This window comes from Odontesthes bonariensis, chromosome 10 (genome assembly GCF_027942865.1).
Source record: "Odontesthes bonariensis isolate fOdoBon6 chromosome 10, fOdoBon6.hap1, whole genome shotgun sequence".
Classification (NCBI taxonomy): domain Eukaryota; kingdom Metazoa; phylum Chordata; class Actinopteri; order Atheriniformes; family Atherinopsidae; genus Odontesthes; species Odontesthes bonariensis.
In genome coordinates this window covers 14,276,446-14,299,655 of record NC_134515.1, presented here as the reverse complement: position 1 = coordinate 14,299,655, position 23,210 = coordinate 14,276,446, and the positions used below count along the sequence as shown (strand labels likewise).

Genomic DNA, 23,210 nt, shown 5'->3' with positions numbered 1-23,210 from the left:
ATCACAGTCGATGTAAAGACGTCCCTTTCCCCCCAAAGCAACAGGTGCATTTCCACATTCTGACCGAGTGTGATGTCAATAAAGCGTCGTTAAGACTGCTCCAGCTCGTGACCAGTCCTTGTTCAGCCACAGTGAGATGAATTGACAGCAGTGGATTGACCGCAGCTGCCAGCGCGTCCTCTCGGATCCGCCGTGAATCTGCAGGCAGGCACCCGGATGTGGCGAAAATGTTCAGCGCTCCTCTCGGGGTCTGCGCTGGGAAAACCTTTTATAATTCAGGTTAGCGGCTCTGTTCAGCTTCGCGCCGTCGACATCTTTGGGTGTTTTTTTCCAACGATGAGTTGGATTTAAAACGGATCTTTTCGATGTGGATTCGAGGATGCAAGAAGCAGATGAACAGTCTGAAGGTAAAAGCCGTGCGTGGAGCGCAGGAGGAGAGTTGGAGCGCTGTGGGGGCGAGAGCGCTCGTTTGGTTTATTCTCTGGATGTCTGCCTCATCTATGTGATTATATTCTCTGAGTTGTGTCTGATGCCGACGTGTTTTCCCCAACTTATTTCAGTGTCGAGGCCGTGTATAAACATTGAAGGCGTTTGTTCTGTGTTGATTTGTGTTGAAACCAGTTCAGCCATCAAATCCATTGGGAAGCGAGTTTAGACTCGCTCTCAGAAGAATGGTTGACTTTAATATCACGGCAAAGTGGTTGTTTCGGAACCACCTGACAGCTTGTCTGCCATGAGAAAGTAAAACTTTCAGGTAAAATCGGTTTCTGTGGTGCAACAGTGGTCCAAACAAACGCTGCCATGTTTAGTGGGTAAAGTCAAGATGAACACCAGGGAGTCAACACTTGTTTGGTCAAACAGATGTGCCATGTCCAGCAGGAGTGCTGGATAATTCTTTCTACATCTCAAGGGCTGCAGTCTGTAAGCATCAGTAACAGTAACAGTCTGGACTTGAAACTGTATATCTCAACTGTCTGACTAAGGTGAATTTAACTAAAGATGATCATTTCTTTGATTTTCATTGATCATATGATTTGATAAATTACCTCAAAAGTTTATCTTTGAATTACATTTAGATGAACAGGTATCATTGCCAGATGCAGTAAATGTATCCAAAATACTTTCACTGGCAACAAATGAGCACTTTTTTATAACTTTGCTCTTTGACCCTTTTCCTTGCAGGACTTTATTCAGCTTTTCACTTTGAGTTTCTCTCTACACAGCTCACTTAGAGCCACTGCTTATTTCAGTGTTTTGGGGGGGCGGGGTTCTTTTGGTGACATTAAAATGTTGGTTAGTCTGTGGTGGACAGTGGGGCATGATGTGATGGCGCTGTGGACTTGCAGTGTACCAAAGTGACTATGTCAAGGGCACTGTCTTTTTCACTCATGGTCTGCATTGATTTTAATGACTGCCTCCGTCAGCCATGCACGCTGCCATGCTCTCTCTACCTCTTCAACGGTCTTTTTGAACCAGCTCTCTTCCTCTGATTTTTCTGCCAACTTGTTTCTGGATGCTTTCCTGTTGTATACACGCATCCGTTTTCAGCAAGTAATTGTGGCAGTAGCAGGATTTTAGAGTGAACTGCAAAATAAGAAGGATCAGTCCCATCGTTAATGTCCCTTAGGTTTTTCATTTTTTAAATTCTTAAGCTCAAATGAAATTCTGGCACTTCCCTTCAGACAGGAGCTGAAATAAAAATAATCTCTCAATGCCCTCTCAATGAAGAAATTCAGAGTCACCTAAGCTTTCTGATTTGTTGTGAAAAGCATAATCTCTGTCGTTACGCCTGTGTGTTTGTACTTGTATGTTATCAATAAGTTAAAAGATGATGTTGACGAGTAGAAGTGAATGGTACTGATGTTAGCTTTTAATATTAGTATTGATCTTATTCGTGCAGTCAGATAACGGACCAAAAATTATTGCACAAAATTGCCAAAGACATTGTTCTCAAGATACTCTTCTTTATCAAAAGCGTTTATGTGAAGCGTAATCTTTACCGAAATTAAGTACAACACTAATTTCTTTTTATGCACTTGAAAGCATTTTGTCCTTCTTGTATTATAAGAATGTTATACATTTGAACTTATTGTCACACAATATTTGTGATATATGATACATATAATTCTGAGTTGCCAATCTTAAAGCCGTGTTGAATTTGACATCGTCAAATTTTCATGCCCTCCAGTGGCTGCATCAGAAATTTCTGAAAAAAAGAAAATTATACAAAGATAACTGCGCTGACACTGATTTGTTTAGTTTATACCCTCAATATAACAATTTGCTTGTCTTTGTTTCCTGCCCTGTCTTTTCAGGGGCACAGTATGCCAGCAACAGAAGGACCACTCTCTCCTCTGACACCCCGGCGCTCTGGTCAGAAAGACAGTCAAATCTGCACCAGCTCCATTCACCAGAGCCCCTGGAGGCTCCCGCCAGCACTGGAAAGCCCGTCGGCTCCTCTTATGGCCTCCTTGGGACCAACAGTGGCATTCAGGGCTCGGTTGGCGCTGCTTCTGGTGTCAGCCCGGTCCTCTCGTGGCAAGCCGCCATTACTGCTGTGCGGCAAGCACAGGACGATCCTCAAAAACCTGAAATGAATTCAAGGCCCTCAGTTTGCACCACTGGGCAAGCACCTGTCGGCTCACTGGCACTGAGGAAGAGGCAGCAGTATGCAAAAAGCAAAAAGCAAGGAGGATCTACCAACAGCAGGCCACCCAGAGCTCTGTTCTGCCTCACACTCAACAACCCAATCCGCAGGGCCTGCATCAGCCTGGTGGAATGGAAGTATCTTTTAGCCCAGAGACAGAGGCACTGGTTGAATGAATAGAGCAACAGATGACTGGGTGTGAGATTGGATTCTGTTTGTTTGTGTGAACACATTGCTCCATAGATTATTCAGTGGATGGTTGGGGCAGTGAGTGAATGTATTAATCAATCAGCTGGTGAGATGTTGAACTATAACTGGGTTATTGGTTTTGAAAATGTATGTAGACTGCAAATGAGTTTGACTTTAAACAGAAAATAGCTTTTTAAAACAGCGGAAATGTCCAGTTTGCTTTTTTCGTGAGAAAGTAACTCCCTTTGTAAGGACTTCTTCTTTATAACGTAACATACATAGAATCTACATTAAGCCCTTTTTACACTGGTCAAGAAAAAAAAGAACTCCACAAACACCTGCTAACATCTGGCTTGATAATGTGATCCAGCTGCGTTCAACATTGATTGAAGCACAATGTTCCCATGCACCACTACTTCCAAAGCTACAGGAATCAAAGAAAGAGTTGTTTACTGACCTTAACTTCTCACATGGAGGTTCAGACAGTGTAAGATACTCTCAGTCTTGTGGTGTGGGCCTCTATGATCCAGTCAAAAAATAATGAACTAGCCTACTTATGTTAGAAAGTTGTTTTTATCAGAAATTGTGATTCAACACCACCGTAGCCTGCAGGATACAGTGTAATGTCATTCCTTCATGTTGTCGTAACTTACAGTTGGAGGATAGTTACGGGATGTTACTTCAGTAGGGTGTATGTTGTAGGCTTCGGCACAGCGAGGGTGAACACTACTAATGGCAGCGGGAGGGGGATTAAATTGCTTTTCTTTTTGCAAATGTACCCTTGTTTAAACAACCTCTTTAAATATGCTAGTGTTAAAAAAAACAGGTCACTGAGGGAAAGTGGAAAAAAAAGAAGCCATGAAGTTGTCTTTGCTTAATACTGGCATTACAAGCTTTACAGCTGTTTAGATTGTTATGAAATGCTTTTACATGATCATACATATTGACCTATATTTTGAACCAGCAGTTCTATTCACATGGCTTCAATCTTCCTGATATTTCTATTAGTTTGTAATAGTGCTCTTTGAGATTCTCGTCTTCCTTAACAGTCTCTTTTCAGACCCTTTGATATCTTTATACTGCTGTCTATTTTTGCCAACTGCGTGGCCTTAGCCATCTACATCCCCTTTCCTGGAGACGACTCCAATTCTACCAACCAAGAACTGGTGAGTGGTAACACAGATGATGGGGTTGTAATAGATTTGCTGAAATGTACTTTTTAGCCCGAACAGCTCTCTGTGCATGATCTTTGATGTTTTTGCGATGTCTTGTTTTTGAGTACATGGCAACAGAAGGTGGTTTAAATTCAAATCTGGATTTCAGTGATTTGCTTAGAGGTCATTTCGTATGTTACACTAATCAAACATCTGTATTTTTGTATTTTGGATCCATGTTGTGACGATTGAGAGTTTGAGACTGGGTATAGGCACACATCATGGCTATTCGCAGAATGTATTTAGAGCTGGTATTTTGTGTTTTAGATGGAAAGATTTGCAGGAAAGCTAGGGGAATATTTATGGAAATGCAATTAAGTGCTGAGCTTTTTATGAAACCCACAGTGAGAACATTCAGAACAGGCTTAATATTGCACATCCTTCCTGTTTCGACAACTACCTGAATTTGTTTAAAAAAAAGAGAGATGTAGAAGTGTAAAGCTGAACTTTTTCTCTCTACAAAATTAAGGAAAATGTGATTAATGTTTTTAAACTCCTGAAATATTGGCTAATATCTAAGTATCAAGGGGTATATGGGTTTATAAGTGATGGGTTAATCTCTTTTTATACCACAGGATTGATTGGAACCTTTCTTTTTTTTTTTTAGTATTTTGTGAACTAAACTGGTTTTCTTCTGTCTCAGGGATAGTTTGCTATTACTCTGTGGGTTGCAATTGGATCTATCTTTTATCTGGTAGCACAAAGCCTGATAGACCTACTTTTTTGATCATTTGGATACTTTATGTTGAATGGACCAAGCACATACAGTGCGTAATTGAAGGGGTTTTATTTTCTTCTGGCTTTTCCCATGTATTTGTTCAAAATGAGCTCTGCAGATGCTGGTTGTGTCATAAAATATGTCAGAGTTTTTGTTTCTAAAACCCTCGTGCTGCTTGTTGTTAGTGCAACCATGTGTCATTAGAGGGATTACACACAAAGGCTTTAGACTTCTGTATGAGAGTGATTGGCTGGATGCGTGACTTTCGTCACACACAGGGCTTTCCTGGCAATATTTGGATAGATGTGTCTGGTTTTATTGTTCTGTTGACACACACATATACTGGTGTGTGCCTACATACATACACACACACACACACACACACACACACAGAGCGGTTTATCCCTCTGTGTGACACAGCGGCAGTTCACTGAGGTGAAAAGACAGAAGGGAGTTTTATCATGCTGCACCCATAATTGCAGATCAATTTGACATTCAATTTCAAACAAAACAATAATTACTTTACAAAACAATAAAATGAATAAATTTAGCTCCAATCAGATTTTGCAATATACTTGAATGATACTGAAATCTTCAGAAGCAGGTATAGTGTATGTGCTTTGTTTTTTTGATGTACATTTCTGTGCACTCACACACTAAACTATGCCTGAAGCAGTGTGTGCAGACTTTGTTGCATGTTTTTGTTGTCTGGTTACAACTCTGTGTGTTCAAAATAACTAAATCCTGATTGCATATTTATAGTTTCACCAAATAATGCTAGTTCTCAGACATAGTAGGGAAAGCACTGGTGATCCTAATAACATTAACAGATGCTGTGCTGGGTTAGTGTCTCAGTAATGACTGTGACACTGAGACAGGTCCCTGAAACTGGAGCATCTAAATAGGATTCAGCCATGTGTTTTTTTTCTTGGTTGCGCTCTTCCTCCTTTGACTTGTCAGACTGTCTATGGTAAAATGGAAGTTTGAAGACAACAGACTCTAAATCCTGCTCCTGATGAAATGTTGGCTCATAAAGAATGAAACCTCACCCAACCACAGGAAATATTAACATGTGGGTGCCTGGTATGATGGAAACCCAGCATTTTTTAAGTTTGTACAGAAATGCACTCCATCTTTTATTGTTCTGACTTGGAACACGGTCAGCTTAACTGTCTTGAGCAAAATGTTTGCTCTTCTGAGGCACTAATTGAGAAATACCAAATAAAAAAGTCAACTCACAGTAGATATTTAAAGGTCCATAACCAAACAGATGTAAGAGCTGCTTGAAAGTTTAAAAAAAGGATCAAGTTCGACTGACCACTTCAAGTATAACACAAGTGGTTTTTACCTGTTGTTCGTAACAGTATGAAACAAATGCAGCAACGCACTCAAGTCAAGTTTGTGTCAAATGTGTGAGTCATTCGTTCAGTTAGTTGCTTACAGCTGTTATCTCCTCATGAAAATTAAGAGCAGAAGGATCTAATAGCTTGTCCAGGGCAAGTGAGAAGGATCAAACTCAGACAGAGAAGTTCACCATAATTAGTTACGCCTGGAAAAGATTGGGAATAGTGTTTGTAATGTTTGGGTGTAATGACAATGAACCTGAACCTGAACCATGTGTTTCAAACTCCCACCATTGTTCTTTTCTTGTATGGGAGTCAGTGGACTAACGACAACTTCCTCGTTACATGCGAGCAAATCAACAATGTACAACATGTCAAGGTTGTCATGTAGCGAGCTATCACAGTTATAAAACATCATCATGCAGTCACATATGACTGCTGAACATCATCATGCAGCCGTTTACAAAGTAGTGCATAGAGATTCAATGTTCTGCCATGAGTTAGTGTTGGTTAGCTAGACCACAGAGATCAGAAATATATTCCAATGTAAACACCATCTTGCAAAATGTGTGTGATTTCCCCTCAGATTGTGTTGCCAAAAGAGCAGAATGAATTTTTATAGTAGCTTAATCCTGTGAGTGTAGAAGAGTCCTCAGAGGACTTTCTCTTGCAGTGAAAACATTTGTTTTTTTTCTCTGAGGCTATCGAGGGACGTTCTTAGCCCCATTGGGAATTGTGTGTGTGTGTTTGTGTGTGTGTGAACTAGTGAGAGACGGACAGAGAAATGTAGCGTGTTCTATCAACAGATGGGGACTATTCACGCTGCCCATTTCTTTCCCTCATCACTCACTGTACGATGTACAGTATGTGTGTGTTTTTTTCTTTTTCATCTGTGGTCTTTCTAATGGTCACATGTTACCGTTTTTTTTCTCCTGTCACGGATGTGGTGTCTAATCTTCTTGCAATAGACATTAATTGATCTTTTTTTGATTTTAAGAAAAATCACGTTTATAATTTACATCAGATTTTTGTTGATAATTCAAAGTTTTGTCTATGGCACTGAGATGAGACTGCAAACACTTTATGCAATTACTCATATTTTTGGGAATTTTGTGGTTTTCATGATTCTAATATGGAAACTTCTGACAATACTTCAGTAAAACATTAAATTAATTTCACAAGAATCTTCAGCAAAAGATCAAAACTAGTAGAGCTTGTTATTCGAATTTGCTAATTCAAAATGGATTAAAATATTTTATGGCCTCCTCCACCTAATGAAAATAAGTTTATTACTAACTCTTTACTGTTGTTATGTCTCCACCTACATGCTCCCCTGTATTTATCAGTTTGTCCATAATTTCACCTGTCTGTTGTTTTCTTTTGAGAAGGTGTCAAAGACTCAGTTTAAATAGTCTTAAAACACTGGAATGAATTAAAATGAAATGACAATGAAATGGTAATCATGAGGGAAATGTCATGGTTTTGTCACTGAAAATGAATTATTGGTTTTAATATGCTACTGTATTGTTATTATTACTGATGCTGTGTCTGGCTTAGGTTGACTATACTACTGGGAGCTGGTGGTGTAAGCAGAGTATGAATCATTAAACTGTGAGCATGTCAAAGGTCATGCTCCCTCAAAGGAAATTTGAAAGCTAAGCCCTAAAGTGGCAACTTCTGATGAAATTTTGGGGCAACGAGAGAGTTCTAGTCTAAACAAAAACCTTTTCCTAAATCTCAGTTGTTTTCATCATTAGTTTATATTAAAAAAGAAAAATAATGTACCAACTAAGTCTAGAAATTGTAAGTTAAATCTTTATACTACCTCACATGACTTCTTAGGCCTTTTCTGGCAGAATGTTAGACTTTTGAAAAAACTGAAACTACAATGCGCAAAAGGCAATGAAATCTTAAATCTGTAATTTATTTGAATCTTTATTCACTAGGTATTTAAGTAAAACTTAAATGATTTCAGTGTTATCACTTATGAACTCCATTGTATTTAGATAAAACAAACAAAAAAGGTGGGAGACAAGCAAAGAAAGACAAAAGTGATTATAGAATATAACATAACGATGTTCTGGAAAACTCTACAATCGGCAGATAATTTAGAGTCACGTGAGCATGCAGGATTGGGTACGAAAAGGGCCATTCACCAAAGACTTTGTCTTCCTAAGCAAAGATGGGTCGTGGCTTACCACTTTGTGCCAACCTTGGTCAGATAATCATTTAAAATATTTCCGGTGCAAAAACATCTACAGATTGGGGGATGTCTCAAAGCTTCAAAAGCCAGTGATAGTTGCACGTGAGCTTCAAGCCCTCAGGCAGCATTGCATTTCGTGGTCAATACAGCCACATGGGCCTCAGTTGTACCTTGGAAAACCGTTGTCACTTAACCCAGTCTACACCCGATCTAGTTTTTGCAACAACAAACTATCAGTTACTAATACTGTTACTAATGCTGTTTATCCTCTGGGAGCCATGATGGGTGCAGCGTTGCAAGTGCTGTGATAGACGCACACACACAAAAAAATTCATTCAAGTTTTAGGGAGCACGGGTCTCTTTCTTATAACTGGAGTATTCCCACATATGCTTTGTCCTTTTTTATTGAGGATGTGGGTGTTGCTTTATCAGATTATTCATGATTATCACCTTCATAGCAAAAGGAAGATAAATATACAACTGAGAGATTCAGCTACTGCAGATAAAGACAGTTTTTAGGTGATTTTGCCTTAGTTTTAAAATGATCCGTTGCTTTCAGTTCATTTATATCCATATGCTATTCAATTATCTTGTATATAGTAATATATATGCTTCAGTCATTCGTCTCATAATTTCTCGATTTGGCGTTGGATGCTTGGCTCATTAAGGCCACATTTACACATAGACGGGTATTTAGAGAAACAAATATTTTCCCCCCTCCGTTTTCAATAATAACATCGTGCACACAACATTGTTTTCAAAATACTTGTCATTTACATCAACCCGCATAAATACCCCGTCAAGCGCCATAATAACTATGCCAAACCTATTGGCGGCAGTATAGGGAAAGGAATAAAGCCATGCAAGCCAATCAAAATCCTCAGAATCGAGGACTTTCCTCATGTGAAGGAGGAGATAACTCGAGCAAATATCACAACAAAACTGAAGGCAATAAGAGGGAAATATAGACAGTCAGTGGATACTGGACGCAGGAGCGGCCACGGAAGAGTGGTGCTCCTCTATTTTGAACTGTGCGATCAGGTTTGGGGTGGCAAATGCAATAAGGCCACAAACGTAAAAATTAGTAGAACTTTAACATCATCCATGATAATCCTGATCAGTAGCCAAACAAACTGTAAACATAAGGCGCTGGCATGACGTTAAGCATTTTCTGGCGCATAATGTGACGTTTAAGAACCTAAAACGCCGTTTCTCCCAGTTGACACAGCAACACATAACCGGTGTTATCAGAAATCTCCACTTTGGCCGGAGGTTTTAGAAATAATCGTTTTCTGTGATAAAAACGGGGTTTTGGTGTAAATGAGAGGCCAAACCGCAGGAAAATATCTGCGTCTTCCTATCGTGTAAACGGGGCCTAAGGTTCAGCCTATTATGAAGTGTTTATTCTAAAATATTACATATATTTGATAACCTTTATCTTGATTACAATTGTCAGTCACAAATCAGAGTGACTGATGAATTCAGCTGCATTATTCTTCAGTTGTTATTCTGTAAATATGTGTGATGCCGTTCAACTTGAACTTTCAGGCCGCTTTACAAGAAGAGGTAAGCACTCAGAGTCAATCTCAGAAATGCTTTCGGTGAAGAAATGTTGCTGTTTGTAGTAAATCCATGTGACCATGTGTTTGAGTGTGTATTTTATTTTGTGTAAGAGATTGTGTGTGAGTGTGAGAAACTGAGTGTGCAGGAGGGGAGAGAAAGTAAGTGTGTCAGTGTGTGTGTGTGTGAGCAAAGGATTAAACTGGGGACTGGATTAGTCGGCACTAAATGAGTGGAGGTTGCAGAGAGATGGGTGGATTGAAGGATTGAATTGGTGGAGAGATGCAGGGTGGTAGCTTGCAAGTGGGACGGTCCAAAAAGAGGAGATTTTAAAGAACACCCTTATGTTGGTCAACATAAATATATGTGGCACTTTCAAAAGAAAGGCTAAAAAATTGTACATTAGTTATCTGTTGCTTCATCAGTTCTCTGTAATACATTGCTCCCATTGCTTTGCTGATGCTTTACTGATGGCGTTTCCATTCCTAGCAGCACGTGACAGCGTTGATGCTTGTGATGTAATGATGTTGACAGTTGCCACTTTGAACTAGGACAAAAATGCCCCATCAAGGCAAAGGAAGGGTTGATGGGCTGCGTATAACTCCTTACCTTCAAGCGAGAGTTTGGTGGTTCAAATTTGGTCCTGCTCCATCTTTCCACAGTCCTTTCAATTTTCTACTTCTGCTGTACATCCACGACTAGTTACTTTTCTCTTTTGCTTTCATCTGCTAACGGTTAGGAGTTCAAGTATATGGTTAGATATAGTCCTGCAGTGCAGTTCACATTAAAACGAGGACTACCATGTGTGACAATCGTAGACGGGTCAGACAGTGTGAACTGTTGATTTGAAGCTTTGCCCTCAGCATTTGGTCATCACCATCTTGATCTCTCAGATTACTAAAAGTATGTTTCTTTGAGGACAAATATCTTTAAAATAGAGAAATTATTTTCAGAAGGTCTCGAACTAATGACCCGATAATAGCTCATTTGGAAAATGTATTGAAGCATTTAATGAGAAAATTTGTTTATGAAATGGGAGCCACAAAGGTTTTGAAGCACCCTTGTCCTGAGTGGTACTGCGCTATAAGTTGCTTCTGCATCTTCCTGTTTGATGGTGGACAGCTGAAATCACTTTTTCTTCAGTTTTTGTCAACAATTTAGAAAAATATGAACATAAACTTTTTGTTGTTGTCTAGTTTAGACTTTCAACGCCAGCAGCTCTTTGAAATTGAGGTCTGCAGTGTTTCTGTGCTCCCTTTGACTTGTTTATTTCTTAGACTTTTCTTAGAAAGACTTAGACTTTCTGTCCTCTTCTCTTCATCTCTCACGTATTATTAAATGTGTCATTCTATCTACTTAACTGCCTCAGTCTTTTCAGCCTCCTCTGTCTATTCATCATATTCTTTTCATTTAACTAACCCGATCTCCTGCTCCCCCCTTCACCTCTATTCACTCTGCTGAGTGGAGAATGATTAATATTCTATTAATCTGATTTAGTAGACTTATGACGGCCCCTTTGACCGCTAGCTAACATACTGCTGATCAGGTTGTAATCCCATAAGAATCCTTTATGAATCTGCTATGTTAGAGATTTCATTAAGTAGTAAATAGTGTCTGTGTGAGAGGTGAAAGATTTCATTTCTTCTTGCCTGGACCCCTATGTTCTTGGTTTGGCTATATTTGTCATAAAAGATATAAGATATGATACATTTCAGGGATGATAGATAATTTTTTCTCATACAGAACAATTTGCCATTTCTATCAGTGTGGTTTTGGTCTGTTACCTTCAAATACATATATTTAATAAAAGGCCAGAGAATCAAAATATTTTTGTTAAAAATTAAGAAATGAATGCATTTGCTAGTTTTTGCTTTGCTTTTTTCTTTACTTTGATGTACAGGTCTCGCACACATTTGTCAGTCAACAAACTCTAGTTTGGGTCTTTTACCACAGCTCTAATGTATGTATCGTGTCACCAAAGCCGTCACTCTCAACCACAATACATAGTTGTTGCAATTACCTTTGAGCTTGCAGTGCTGTGGATAAGTTGTGACTTGAAAAAATCTTCAGTATCCAATTATTTATCTTAAGTGCTGCTGTTCTTGCTTCAGCTAGCTGTAGTAGCATCGAGTGACTGACCATGACATCTCACCAGGTGAGTGTTCAGATCTGTTGTGCCACCACTGTGCTTAACTGATGCTCTCTGTTCCCTCCTCATAAAATCCAAATGATTTCCAGATGTTAGATGTGAGGCCGTTGTAAACCATGTCAGCATTGTTCATTGGACGTGTATTTGTGTTTACATTGCACGTAACAAATGTGGGCACATAAGCCTTAGGGGGCATCCGATGTGCTGGCTGATCAGCCTCTTAAATGGTATGTAATAATATTGCAAACCCACTGTGACACATAAATCTTTCATTGACTCTGCAGGATTTGCAACAAAACCTCAGTCAACGGATTCTAAATGTAGAATGGGCCATTGACCAGTTTATGGCTCATTTAAATCAATCCAGGGGTCTGCATGCTGATGTATTTGCAATTTTAACATTAGAATTAGCTTTACATCTTTACACTAAAATAAAAGCACATCATAAGCAATTTTTTTTAAAGCTTTACAAGAATATAACATTTTGCATAATTAAATATTTCTATCTATGTTGAAGATTTTCAAATCTCAGTTTATTCTTGTCAGAAAGATGACAAGGCTTACTGTGTTAATTCTCCTGAGTGTCTCTTGATCTTAGAGGCTGTGGTTGTTTAGTTTAGACAAACAGTCGTGGAGGTGTTGCTTACTGAACTCGAGGATGAATGTCAGATAAAAATTTAAATAAAAAGCTGAAAATGTTAAAGACATTTAGAAATTTGCATGCCATTATTTCTCGGGTCACTTAAGAATTATCTATCTATATATATATATATATATATATATATATATTCTTAAGAGACTAGTCATTAGTTATTGATTAACCCGATGTAAACCACAAAAATGCAGGAGGACATGAAGTCGTAAGGATCACTACAGATAGAAGTCACTAAATTAAATTATAAACAATTGTGTTTTCTCTTCTTGCCACAGTCAAACTAGCAAAACATAACAAAAGAAAAAAGAAAAGAAAACCTTTTTCTGCTGCATCTGAAAACATAACATTCCTCTCATAGGTCTAGTGAATTTCACTTATGATTATCAATCTGTTTTTTCTGTCTTCACATTGCATGAGGCCATTGAAGCTACTGGTTGGGTTGAAGCTACAAGATTTTTTTACTTTGAGTGAAATATTCAAACTAAAGGCGTATGGTTTGATGTTTATATTATTGCTGCTGTACATTTCCATGAGCCCCCTCTACATATAGGTGTGCACATATGTTGAATAGGATTTTAATGTGTTAAGTTTAAAAACAACTGTGACTGCACAGCATCTTCACATCCAACATGTGTCTGATGTTTTCAAACTGAATAACATGCATTTAGGGATTATCTTACTGTGATCCCTAAACAATGTGCTTTGACTCGACGACAGCCCGGCAGTGCAACACATATATCAGATACCGTTGGATTAGTATATAAGATCAAGTTGGTGAGATTAAATCTGAACAGTGCACAATATGGATCCGCGTTTAAGGCCATATGTCAATGCTTAACTGAAAAAACAACATGGCAATCCGTGACCATCTGCACCTTTAAGATCACATTGACCTAGCATATGTTTGCTATCACCAAATATTCCATGCGACATTTAAGACAGGACAGTTCCTTTATATTAACAATAGTGCATTAAAGGGATTTCTAGTTGTATTTGTATTAATGTAAAAGATTTTGTGTGCCTTTATGTACATTTTAATGCAAACAAATATTCTGACTATCTCTTTCGTTCTATATTTCTTCGTTTTGGTGCAAAATCAACTAAAACACCCAAAAAGCTGGCAAGGGCTACAGAGAGCAGGTGCCACACAAGGGTGACAACGATAATTTTTTTTACATAAGTTTTATTAAAGACTTGATCATTATTTTAATTAACAACAGATTAATTTATTATCTGCGTAATCTGTGTAAGATTCAGTCAGTCTTATGACGATGTTTCCCAGTATGCCGTCCCAGTCAACCTGACTGGTTGTATTTACAGTCTGTCTCTATTATGAGTTAATTTTAATTGTATGTGGGTGAGCCCTCCCATGAACAGCATGAGTCAGAGATCAAAGGGTAAATAATCTTTTGGCCGATGCAGGGTAGGATATTGAAGTTAAAACCATGGTAACAAGCCACATCATTTTCTGAATTAAAACTGTGTGCAGCCACTGCAGCATGGGTGTTCGCTGTTAGTCATAACATGAACAAACATGAAGAGATCATCCAGAATTCACCTTCATTTCATTTCATTTCATTTCATTCACTTCAACTGATACAAATACAGAAAGGATTCACATAAACTTCTCTGAAATTTTAATCTTCACGGTGATTCTTTGGTTCTGTGACATTGAGAGTCTTTCGTTTCTCAATAGTTTATCAGAAAATGGTCCCATTGTGTGTCATTTTAGAAGATTAGAAAATGTACTTCCGTAATGGTCTTATTTAGTGCGGTTCGAAAAAGACTGCCCTCACCCAAACTTTAACCTGTGCATGTTCACACTTTGGATCATCAGTGCCTAAACTACAAATTATCAGTGTATAGCCGTGTTTTTCAAACATTCACCATGTGTTTCAAACATAAAAGTGTCTCAAAAAGGTTGTGTCATTTTTCTTTTGTGATCAGATTTCTCGTTACTGTGATTAAAAGAGATGATAGAGTTTATTGTTCTGTAAGGTGAGCAATTTATTCCAAAACAGTAGTTCAGGAGTGGCTTCATTCAGCATATGTGTGTTTAAGACTATGTTGGAGGGCGTTATCAGTCAGCACTGTAAGTTTGTGACGTCGGTACATGAAAGCACTCTGCAGAGGTCGAAACATCTGCCCACACTGAGTTGTTCTGTGTGTGTCTCTGCATGTTTAGGTTTCCGTGTGTTCCACTGCCTATATGTACGATGGGCTTGTTCATGTTTTTTGCCTGTTTTAGTAATAAGTCTGAGGACAGAATGTCGGGTTGCATAATTTTTCTCTCAGTCAGAGATTAAAGGTTTAGAGAAGAGGGGAAATGAGAGTCACACTAAGCAGCACTGCTCCATCAATCACGTGATTTGTGTGTGTGTGTGCGTGTGAGAGTGAGAGAGAGTGGCCATGTTTCTTCTCTTCGATTGTATGGCGCCTAAAATATTAGGACACATAGAACAATTGCAATCACATGAAGGCATTATCAGATGTCTTATTCAGTCAGCTCAACAAACCCTTACACTGAACCATCATATTATAAAATACCAATAAACGTAGCAATTGATATTTTGTGCCATAACACTATGTGAAAAGTTTAGATTTTATAGTTGGCTGCCTGAATGGCAATTATGATTTGGTGGATCCATAAAGGATGGTGATGGATTATTAAAGTGGGTATGGCTTATAGAAGTAAAACTGTGATCAGAAAAGAAAGAATCACACTTCCTTCATGCTGACTGCTGACAGAAATAAAACATTTCTTAAATTTCATAAATTTGGTTCTAATTATTAGAAGAAGTTGAAACAAACAGGTGTCAAAGGACGTAATTGTATGTATAAAGAGGTGCTTGAACAAAATGTTGTATTTAGAGAGAAATTGCAGAAAAGAGGATTTTGATTGTGTTATAAATGATTTATTATAATTTTTAATTATGGCACTAAAGGGTTGATGTTGGGATGGAAGACTTCATTTAACCTGTTGGTTTTCTCTGTTAAAGTTCACTCACTGTGTACGTGTCAGGTCGGTGCGTTTGTCTGTGAGAGTCTTCTTAAATGTCAACATCAGTTTTATACTGTGTGTTTGTTAGAGGGAGTCTGAGTGTATTTGGATTGTCATGCAGAAAGAAAGTGTTGTTTACGGAGTTACGGCACCATGAGCAGGAAAGAAAGTTCATGCGTAAATGATGTCGAAACCTATCGGGTAACCTTTGTGAGACCGCAGCACGTCCAAGGTGATTTATTTGTTTTGTTTTTGTATGTGCGAGTCTTGATATGATGATTTAATTAACAAATAAAACCTTAATGACAAATAAAGTCATTAATCACTTAAAACTACAGTGCTATTGTTACATAATATACTGTTAAATGTTAAAGGCCAGATTTACAGAAACTAAGTTATAAAACTTACTCTCTGTTCTTTCATTTCTGTAAAAGGCAGCTGTTTTGGACAATTAAGACATATGAATGCAAACCCTCTATGACCTGAAATCTTTGGTGAATTTCTGCGGGTCCTTATACATCAAACCAACAGCTTTGGGGGAAAAAATTGCTCCTGAACACAAAAAAACCTCCAACAGCCAACTCTGACATATAAGGTACAGATGCGTAAGAGGACACAACCTCACAGTGCAGAATGGAGCAGAGTTCAGTAAGATAGGAATAAAAAACAAAACAGGTTTGTATAAAGTCATGTCAATGATAGCTCCGTTCGGTTTATTTCATATAAATCCAGGAGAAAGCAAAGTTATTGACTCAATATTTTTTTCATATACCTACTGACCAAAAAAAGAAAATACAGGAATCACTTTAGTGAAATGTTTCTTTGTTACAGAGATTCCAGATATGTGTATAGTTTAAAAAAAAAAAAAAATCAGTAAAAAGTACATTTTATTTCCACTGAAACATGGATTAGCTGAAGAAAAAAGTGTTTATTTATATCCCATCACTGCAGTTTGCGTCACTAAAATTACTACTGTAAGTCTAATTAAAGTCTTGACTCTGGAGGCATTTTTCTATTTTTTCACTGAACTCCTATTATCTTTAGTTAATAGTCTACATGTGGTTATTAAATTGCTATTATCAGAATATTCATATCTATGTAAAATGAATAAAACACATGACCTTGGTCAGGAACATGATTCTGATCAGATTTTTTTTCAGCGATGATGTTGGAAGACATCAACTCTCATGAATCCATCAAACTCCATGTTGTTGTTTTTATTGAGACCTTTAGCAGGAAAACTTAGTGGGCATAAAAAGCTTAGACTATTGTGACTATGCACATTGACTACCAAAATAAGTTTGAACGATAAAATTGTTATTGGACCAGTCTCTATCTCCCACCAGGAGACCAGTTCAAGTTAAAGAGCTTTTAGACATCATAGAAAGTCTGATATGCCTTAAAATAACTGTTTAGGGGTTCAGACTTGTAGGATAAAAGTTATTATTATGTTTACATTAGAGTTAGGAACTGGGTGAGGCATTTCTCTTAAAATGTGACGGTTGGGTGAGGTGTTTGAGGGAAAGTATTCTGTTATGAATATCCTCTCAGAGACAGTCTTACAGCCATCTGTGTGCGTATGATTACAGTCACTGTTAAAGTAGCCTCAGGACATTTGTGATCACACAGCTTTATTAGAATGCAGTCTCATCATTGTGAGTCATTTCCTTCCTTCTCAGAGCTGTCACTCCTCTTCATCATTATCGTGTGGCAATTATGGATTGTATAACTGCAGCAAATGCAAATACTCAGTTATTAACAGCAGCTGGGAGCAAAAAAGCTCTGTTAAAACTCTAATGGTTATAAAACACTCAACATGTTTAAATATATTTATATAGTACTTTTGATTTAAAAAAAAAAAAAAAAACATACATAAATCACTTCTACTCACACAGACATAGTAAGACTTGTAAGTGCATATCTGAGCGTAATGCAAGTGTTTGTCTATTTCAAATGGAGCCCAGGCACTTTAGAGGTTTAAAGGCTGTGGAATGACAGAAGCCCAGATGTAAGGACGACTCAATGCTTAGCACCCAAAGGCCAAGGGACCAGACATATTACAGGGAACATGGGGCACAAACGTAAACAAACACTCACTTTGTTTCTGTCACTCGCACAAGCACAAACTGTAGCTTTGTATTCCAAAGCTACACTTTTTTTTCTGTAGCCATTGGCCACACTTACTGAATGCAGCCTTAAGCTTTGTAAACCAGACAAAGTGATAAAAACACTGTGTTCTGCTGGATTTGACCCAGTTTTCTGTCAGCTTTCTGCTGACTACAAGCTCTTTTTGTCAAATATCAATAAAAGATCAGAAGTAGAAGCAAATAATGTTACTATTACATGTATTTAAGCACAAAATTAAGCTGATTGGCGTGTCCAGGTGCTGTAATTTTGGAAGAGTAAATAAAAGAAGAACATTTTCATTCCTTTTATATAGTCTTTATTAGGGATGTCCCGATCAGTTTTTATTTTTTACCTCCGAGTCATTTGATTTTGAGTATCTGCCAATACGAGTCCCGATCCATTACTTCTACAGTACATCAAAAAAATGAAGAAACAGATCCAGGACGCCCCCCAGCTTCAAGCTGCTGCCGTGTTCTGCTTCGCTTTACGGCAGCAAAGTGACGTCATGCCGCATGCGTTGTTTCTGTCTGACTCTGTACCACCACATAACAGTAAATACTAAGCTGTTATTTTTTCACATTTGTTTTGAAATATTCTAGTTCTGATAAAAAAGATAATGAGAATAAATGTACATATATAGAGAGGCTATATATCTGATCGCTGATCGGGATGAAACGTCCGATTCCGATCGAGTCTGAAACCACGTGATCGGATCGGGACATCATATTCATGACATGTGTTTTTTGTCATGTTGATGAAAGGAAAAGATAATTTATTGTTAGCTTGTTTTGTTTGTAAAATGCTCTACTCACATGATCCACTGACTATAATTTTAATGAGCTGCTGTTCTGGCCTTGTTAAATTCCTGTCATTTGACCTCATTGGAAAAAGCAGAATGATTCATTTTTCACTAGTAAACATGTTGTTCTGCAGGTCACTCAATGGAAAGTGTACATTATGCAAACAAAACTGTTGAAAATGAATAATGAAAGTGGCAGTGGATTGAATGACCAGGAAATGTGATGAGGAGATTATCTGTTAGAGTTAAGCAGGTTTATGGCTCATGGGATAAATGAGAACTTAAATCTCTCGCATACACCAGTTTCCTCCTTTATATCACGATGCTTTAAGCACAGAAAAAAAGCTTAAACCAGTAGCACGTTTGTTTAACTGGACACAGTGATTGTAACATATATGAAAACCCTATTAAACCAAAACCGCCTGTGATGAGTGTCTTCATTGTGGCCGCAGACTTACTTTTTTATGCAAAACTATGTAAAAATACATGTTTTTTAACTATAAAGTTGGAAATGGAAATTAATTCAAAGAGAATAATTCTCACTTACTAATATTCCATACTAGTTCCCTGAGCCCTTTAAGATGTCTTAACTATACATCACACTTTAACCCTTAATGTGTCAGGAAATTATAGTTTTGATTTGGACATTACGATCTAATTTTCATTTGAAAAAGTCTGTAGGTTTTAGAACATCATGTTTACTCAAGCCTGCGTGGGCTCATCAGTCAGCAGCTGTAAAGGATGTTTTTAAAACACTCACTTGAAACTGTCAAGTCCATGGGTTTACTTTTTTGTTTAACTCTTATCAGTCTCACAAAATCAAAATTTGCCTGTTTTCACTGAGCAAAAATTAAACAATCAAATGAAGGCAATTATGGTAATCAAACAACAGGCAGACACAGTTTGCAACATAAGTGTTGAATATTTCCCTCCGGAGTTTGTGCAACTATTGTAAAAATAGACATTTCGATGAGATACTGTGTGTTTGCACACTGCTTCACGTATGATCATGTGACACACACGTCTTTATGTGATGTGCATGTACTAGATTTCCATGCATGTTATGGATATTTATTTTTACTGGCTGCATGTTTATATTCAGTATATTCCTCCTTCACCTAGTTTTACATACAGCACAGCCTGCTGCCGTGACAACTGTGGCCATGGAGACTTGTGGAGCATCCGCGGACAAGGCTCTTAACAGCAGAGAGAGAGAGATGCAGAAGCAGACTGAGAGGAGCAGGAAATTAAGAAAAGAGCATAAAGGACATGAGGGTGGTCAAGAGATAGCAGAGTGTTGGCTAAAGAGGGTAGAGGAGAGCAAGGAGGACAAGAAGGTGATAAGAGGAAATTAGGATATTAAAAGGGTTAGGGTGGAAGAAAGGAGGAGCTGTAAAGATTGTAAATAATGAGAGAAGGTGTAACTGATACTAGCTGTTTGTATAAACTCACTAAACTGCTTCTGAAGTCAATTATGTTATAAGCAGCTGTGATTGGAAGTATTATTGATGAAGTGTGTTTTCTGTTCATTTGTATTGTCATTTGCCTTCAGGTGTTGATTTGTAAAATCATATAATTCATTTATGTGACTGTTCATGTGTTACAAAGAGACAGATCTCTGATGCTGCTACAGTTGTTCTAATGCCAACTCTAGATTAGAACGTAGCTTTTGGTGGTCAGTCAGTACCAGCACTGGCTGTTTTGTCTGCGTTTAGGGCCACTCTCCCTCTTTTTAACATCTGGATTATGAATATCCATACCTAAAAATAGATCCTAGCTACAATTGCACAGGCTTAATTGGAAAAGCAATAGAGAGGACAGAATGGCACAGAGGCAGAGTTCAGCTGCAGCCATTGGTAAACATTGTCCGAACTGATGCTGCCTCTTTCCTACTACTGATAGAGGACAGTTTATGGTTTTTATTGAGGAAACACCGCATCATAACATCAGATCTCTTACTTTTACAGGTAAATACTAGAAACTACGTGACTCGATCAAACGTACACTGAATATTGATTCATACAGTTTATATATTGAAGTTTTACTCTAGTTTCTCATAAAGAGGCTGATGCCTTTATTTACCTCAACCGTATCAAGCCTTTATTAGAGGCAGTGACGATTCCTATTGTTATTATGACTCCAACTGTTATTATAATGACTCTAATTGTTAATATAATGCCTTTAAACAATGCACATAAAAACTTCTTTTCACATAGCTGTATGTATGCAAAACTACTTTGACAGATTTTTCCACTCCAGAATTCCCCCAAGATACGTTGAGAACTTTTACTTTTTGTGGGGGATCGGGGAGAGAGACCGCACTGTGTGGCGGAATAAATAAACAGGCGAACAAACTATTAGCTTGATAAACTATGGGATTACACAGCTAACACTTCCTGCATGGTATCAAAATCCCACCTGAAAACAATTGGACAGAAACACTCCTATTCTTATTATGATAGATGGGCATGCACAGGCTACAGTATGCAACAGTGTACCCGACTGAGCCGAAGTGGTTAAATCCAGTACAACAAACTGTTTAAAACATGTTTATTTCACTGTATTGATTAGATAATTTTTTATGTCTTCGGGGGGTTTCATATCGTAACACAACATGTGCTTTTTTTCCCCCCTCTTTCCTTTTACCCTTCCTCTGTGTCCCTCCTGTGTGTGCACGTGATGTTCTCTCACACATGTGTCTGTTGTTGGGTTACACCCACTTTTAGCCTCTGAGTGGCAAAAGGACAGCTGGCTCAATGGCCGCTGACTGTTTGATCAGCTTGAAACCCGAAAACATGTCTAAAATGGTGAAGAGCTGTTGTGCAGTTGACTGTACACACAGATTCAAAAAGACGTTGGAGTTTTTTTTTTTTTTACAACTTTCATTTTTTTAAAAGTAAAGAGAAAGAGAGACAAATGGACAATTCACAGAGATGACTGGAATCCAATTTTATAAATGTGGATTAACGGTGAACTTGCAAGAAAAAAAAAAATCAATATTATGACAGACCATAAATGGGATGAGCTATTTAGCATCTCCAACTAATAGTCCATGTAACGCCGCTTCTTTTGATCTGCATTTTAAATGAGGGTTAGATGTCCGCCAGTCAAGACAACCTTAGAGGAACTATAAAAGGTTGATACGGAAAGTGACTCAATTCTTAGCTCCAACTTTGTTCAAATGAAGTTTATTATTTGCATTTTCATTCATGGTTAAATTACATTCCTAACCTGCAGTTGTAATCCTGATCCCTGGCTCACAAGTCAAATGTTTCCAATATAATAAATTGAGAGTTGTAATGGAATAAAGACTATCACATATATACTTATAATATGGACGGCACAGTCGATTCTATACTATGATTTCATCCACGCTTACAATTTTCATTCCAAAAGTTTGAATGAAATAGAAGATGTCTCTATGTATTCTGTCCACAACCAGGCTTCAACACCTTGATTTTGTTGACAACTGCCACTTTGAAGTATGACGAGGCATCCAGACTTGTGAACGCTTTCAAGCTTTGCTTGGGGAATTTTCCTTGCATAGAAATGAGATGAGGAAATGAGATAAATATGAGGCAGCCTGATTTCTGCCCAGGTCCATAGAGGCTTGGGTAGGTCATTATCCATTTGTTGTACTCCCAATCTCATGAGTCGCAGATCCAGATCAAAGAACCCCAACCTTGGCTATTGAATAATAATTAGTATTATTACTTTTTTATGATTTTACCTCTCTCTCATATTCCTCCGTCATCATGAAGGCGATATGTCTGAAAAATCCTGAGAGACCTGATGTTTTGGATTGAAGGATGAATAAATTAGAAATTACATAGTCAAGTCATAGTCAAAGTATTTATTAATAACATATGACAAAAGGTTATGTAGCCTTGGAGCAAATTCTATTCTATTGTTTTTCTATTCTATTCTGTTATTCTTTTTTAAGGTTTGCAAGCCATGGACCCAAATTTATGCTATTAGTTGTTATTTATTGTTGTTGCTGCTTAGTTTCAAATCCAGATTTCCCTTGATAAAGTGATTGATTCTCTTGTGGATTAAATGTTGGTGCACAGGGAAAATGTGGTGGGTTAACACACTCCACAACCAGCTCAATACAGATGGACACAAACTGCATGTTCTTCTTGACTCTTGACAACTTTCAGCTGTAAGTATATTTTGTGCCCGCACCACAGGATTTTCAACTCGTGAGCTAGAAAAATGAGATTTCTAACATGGTAGGCATTATGGCAGAATTCACCTTAAGGCAAGCCATGATTTCCCATCTCTTAGTAGTTTTTGATGCCTAAATCTAAACACATGATTTCTAATTCTCTCATGCAAAAACATTCTTTTTGTGAGATTAGTTTTTGAACGTTAATTCAAATCAAGGATAATAGATTTGGCTTGACTCATTGAGATATGTTGATAAGATAGATTTGACAATATATCCTTCTGATTACACAGCATATACTTTATTGCATGATATGTGGTCTCTTTTAAGCAATTACGGACACAAAAGAGCTCTCAGTCACAACTTATCAGATCGATAATTAGCAAGCAGGGATTACTCGCCATCTTCGTATCTTATGTAATCAAGATCGAACATGA

At 37.8% G+C, this 23,210-nt stretch overlaps 1 protein-coding gene across 1 annotated transcript in view; it reads left to right on the top strand.

Moving 5' to 3' along the window:
- The window catches only part of cacna1db (calcium channel, voltage-dependent, L type, alpha 1D subunit, b), an 82,607-nt gene that overhangs the window by 5,090 nt on the left and 54,307 nt on the right, over window positions 1–23,210 (top strand). Inside the window, exons 2-3 of the mRNA XM_075476358.1 lie at window positions 2,316–2,784; window positions 3,897–4,002. Of these exons, the coding sequence (XP_075332473.1) occupies window positions 2,316–2,784; window positions 3,897–4,002 (575 nt within the window). The remainder of the gene's footprint in view (window positions 1–2,315; window positions 2,785–3,896; window positions 4,003–23,210) is intronic.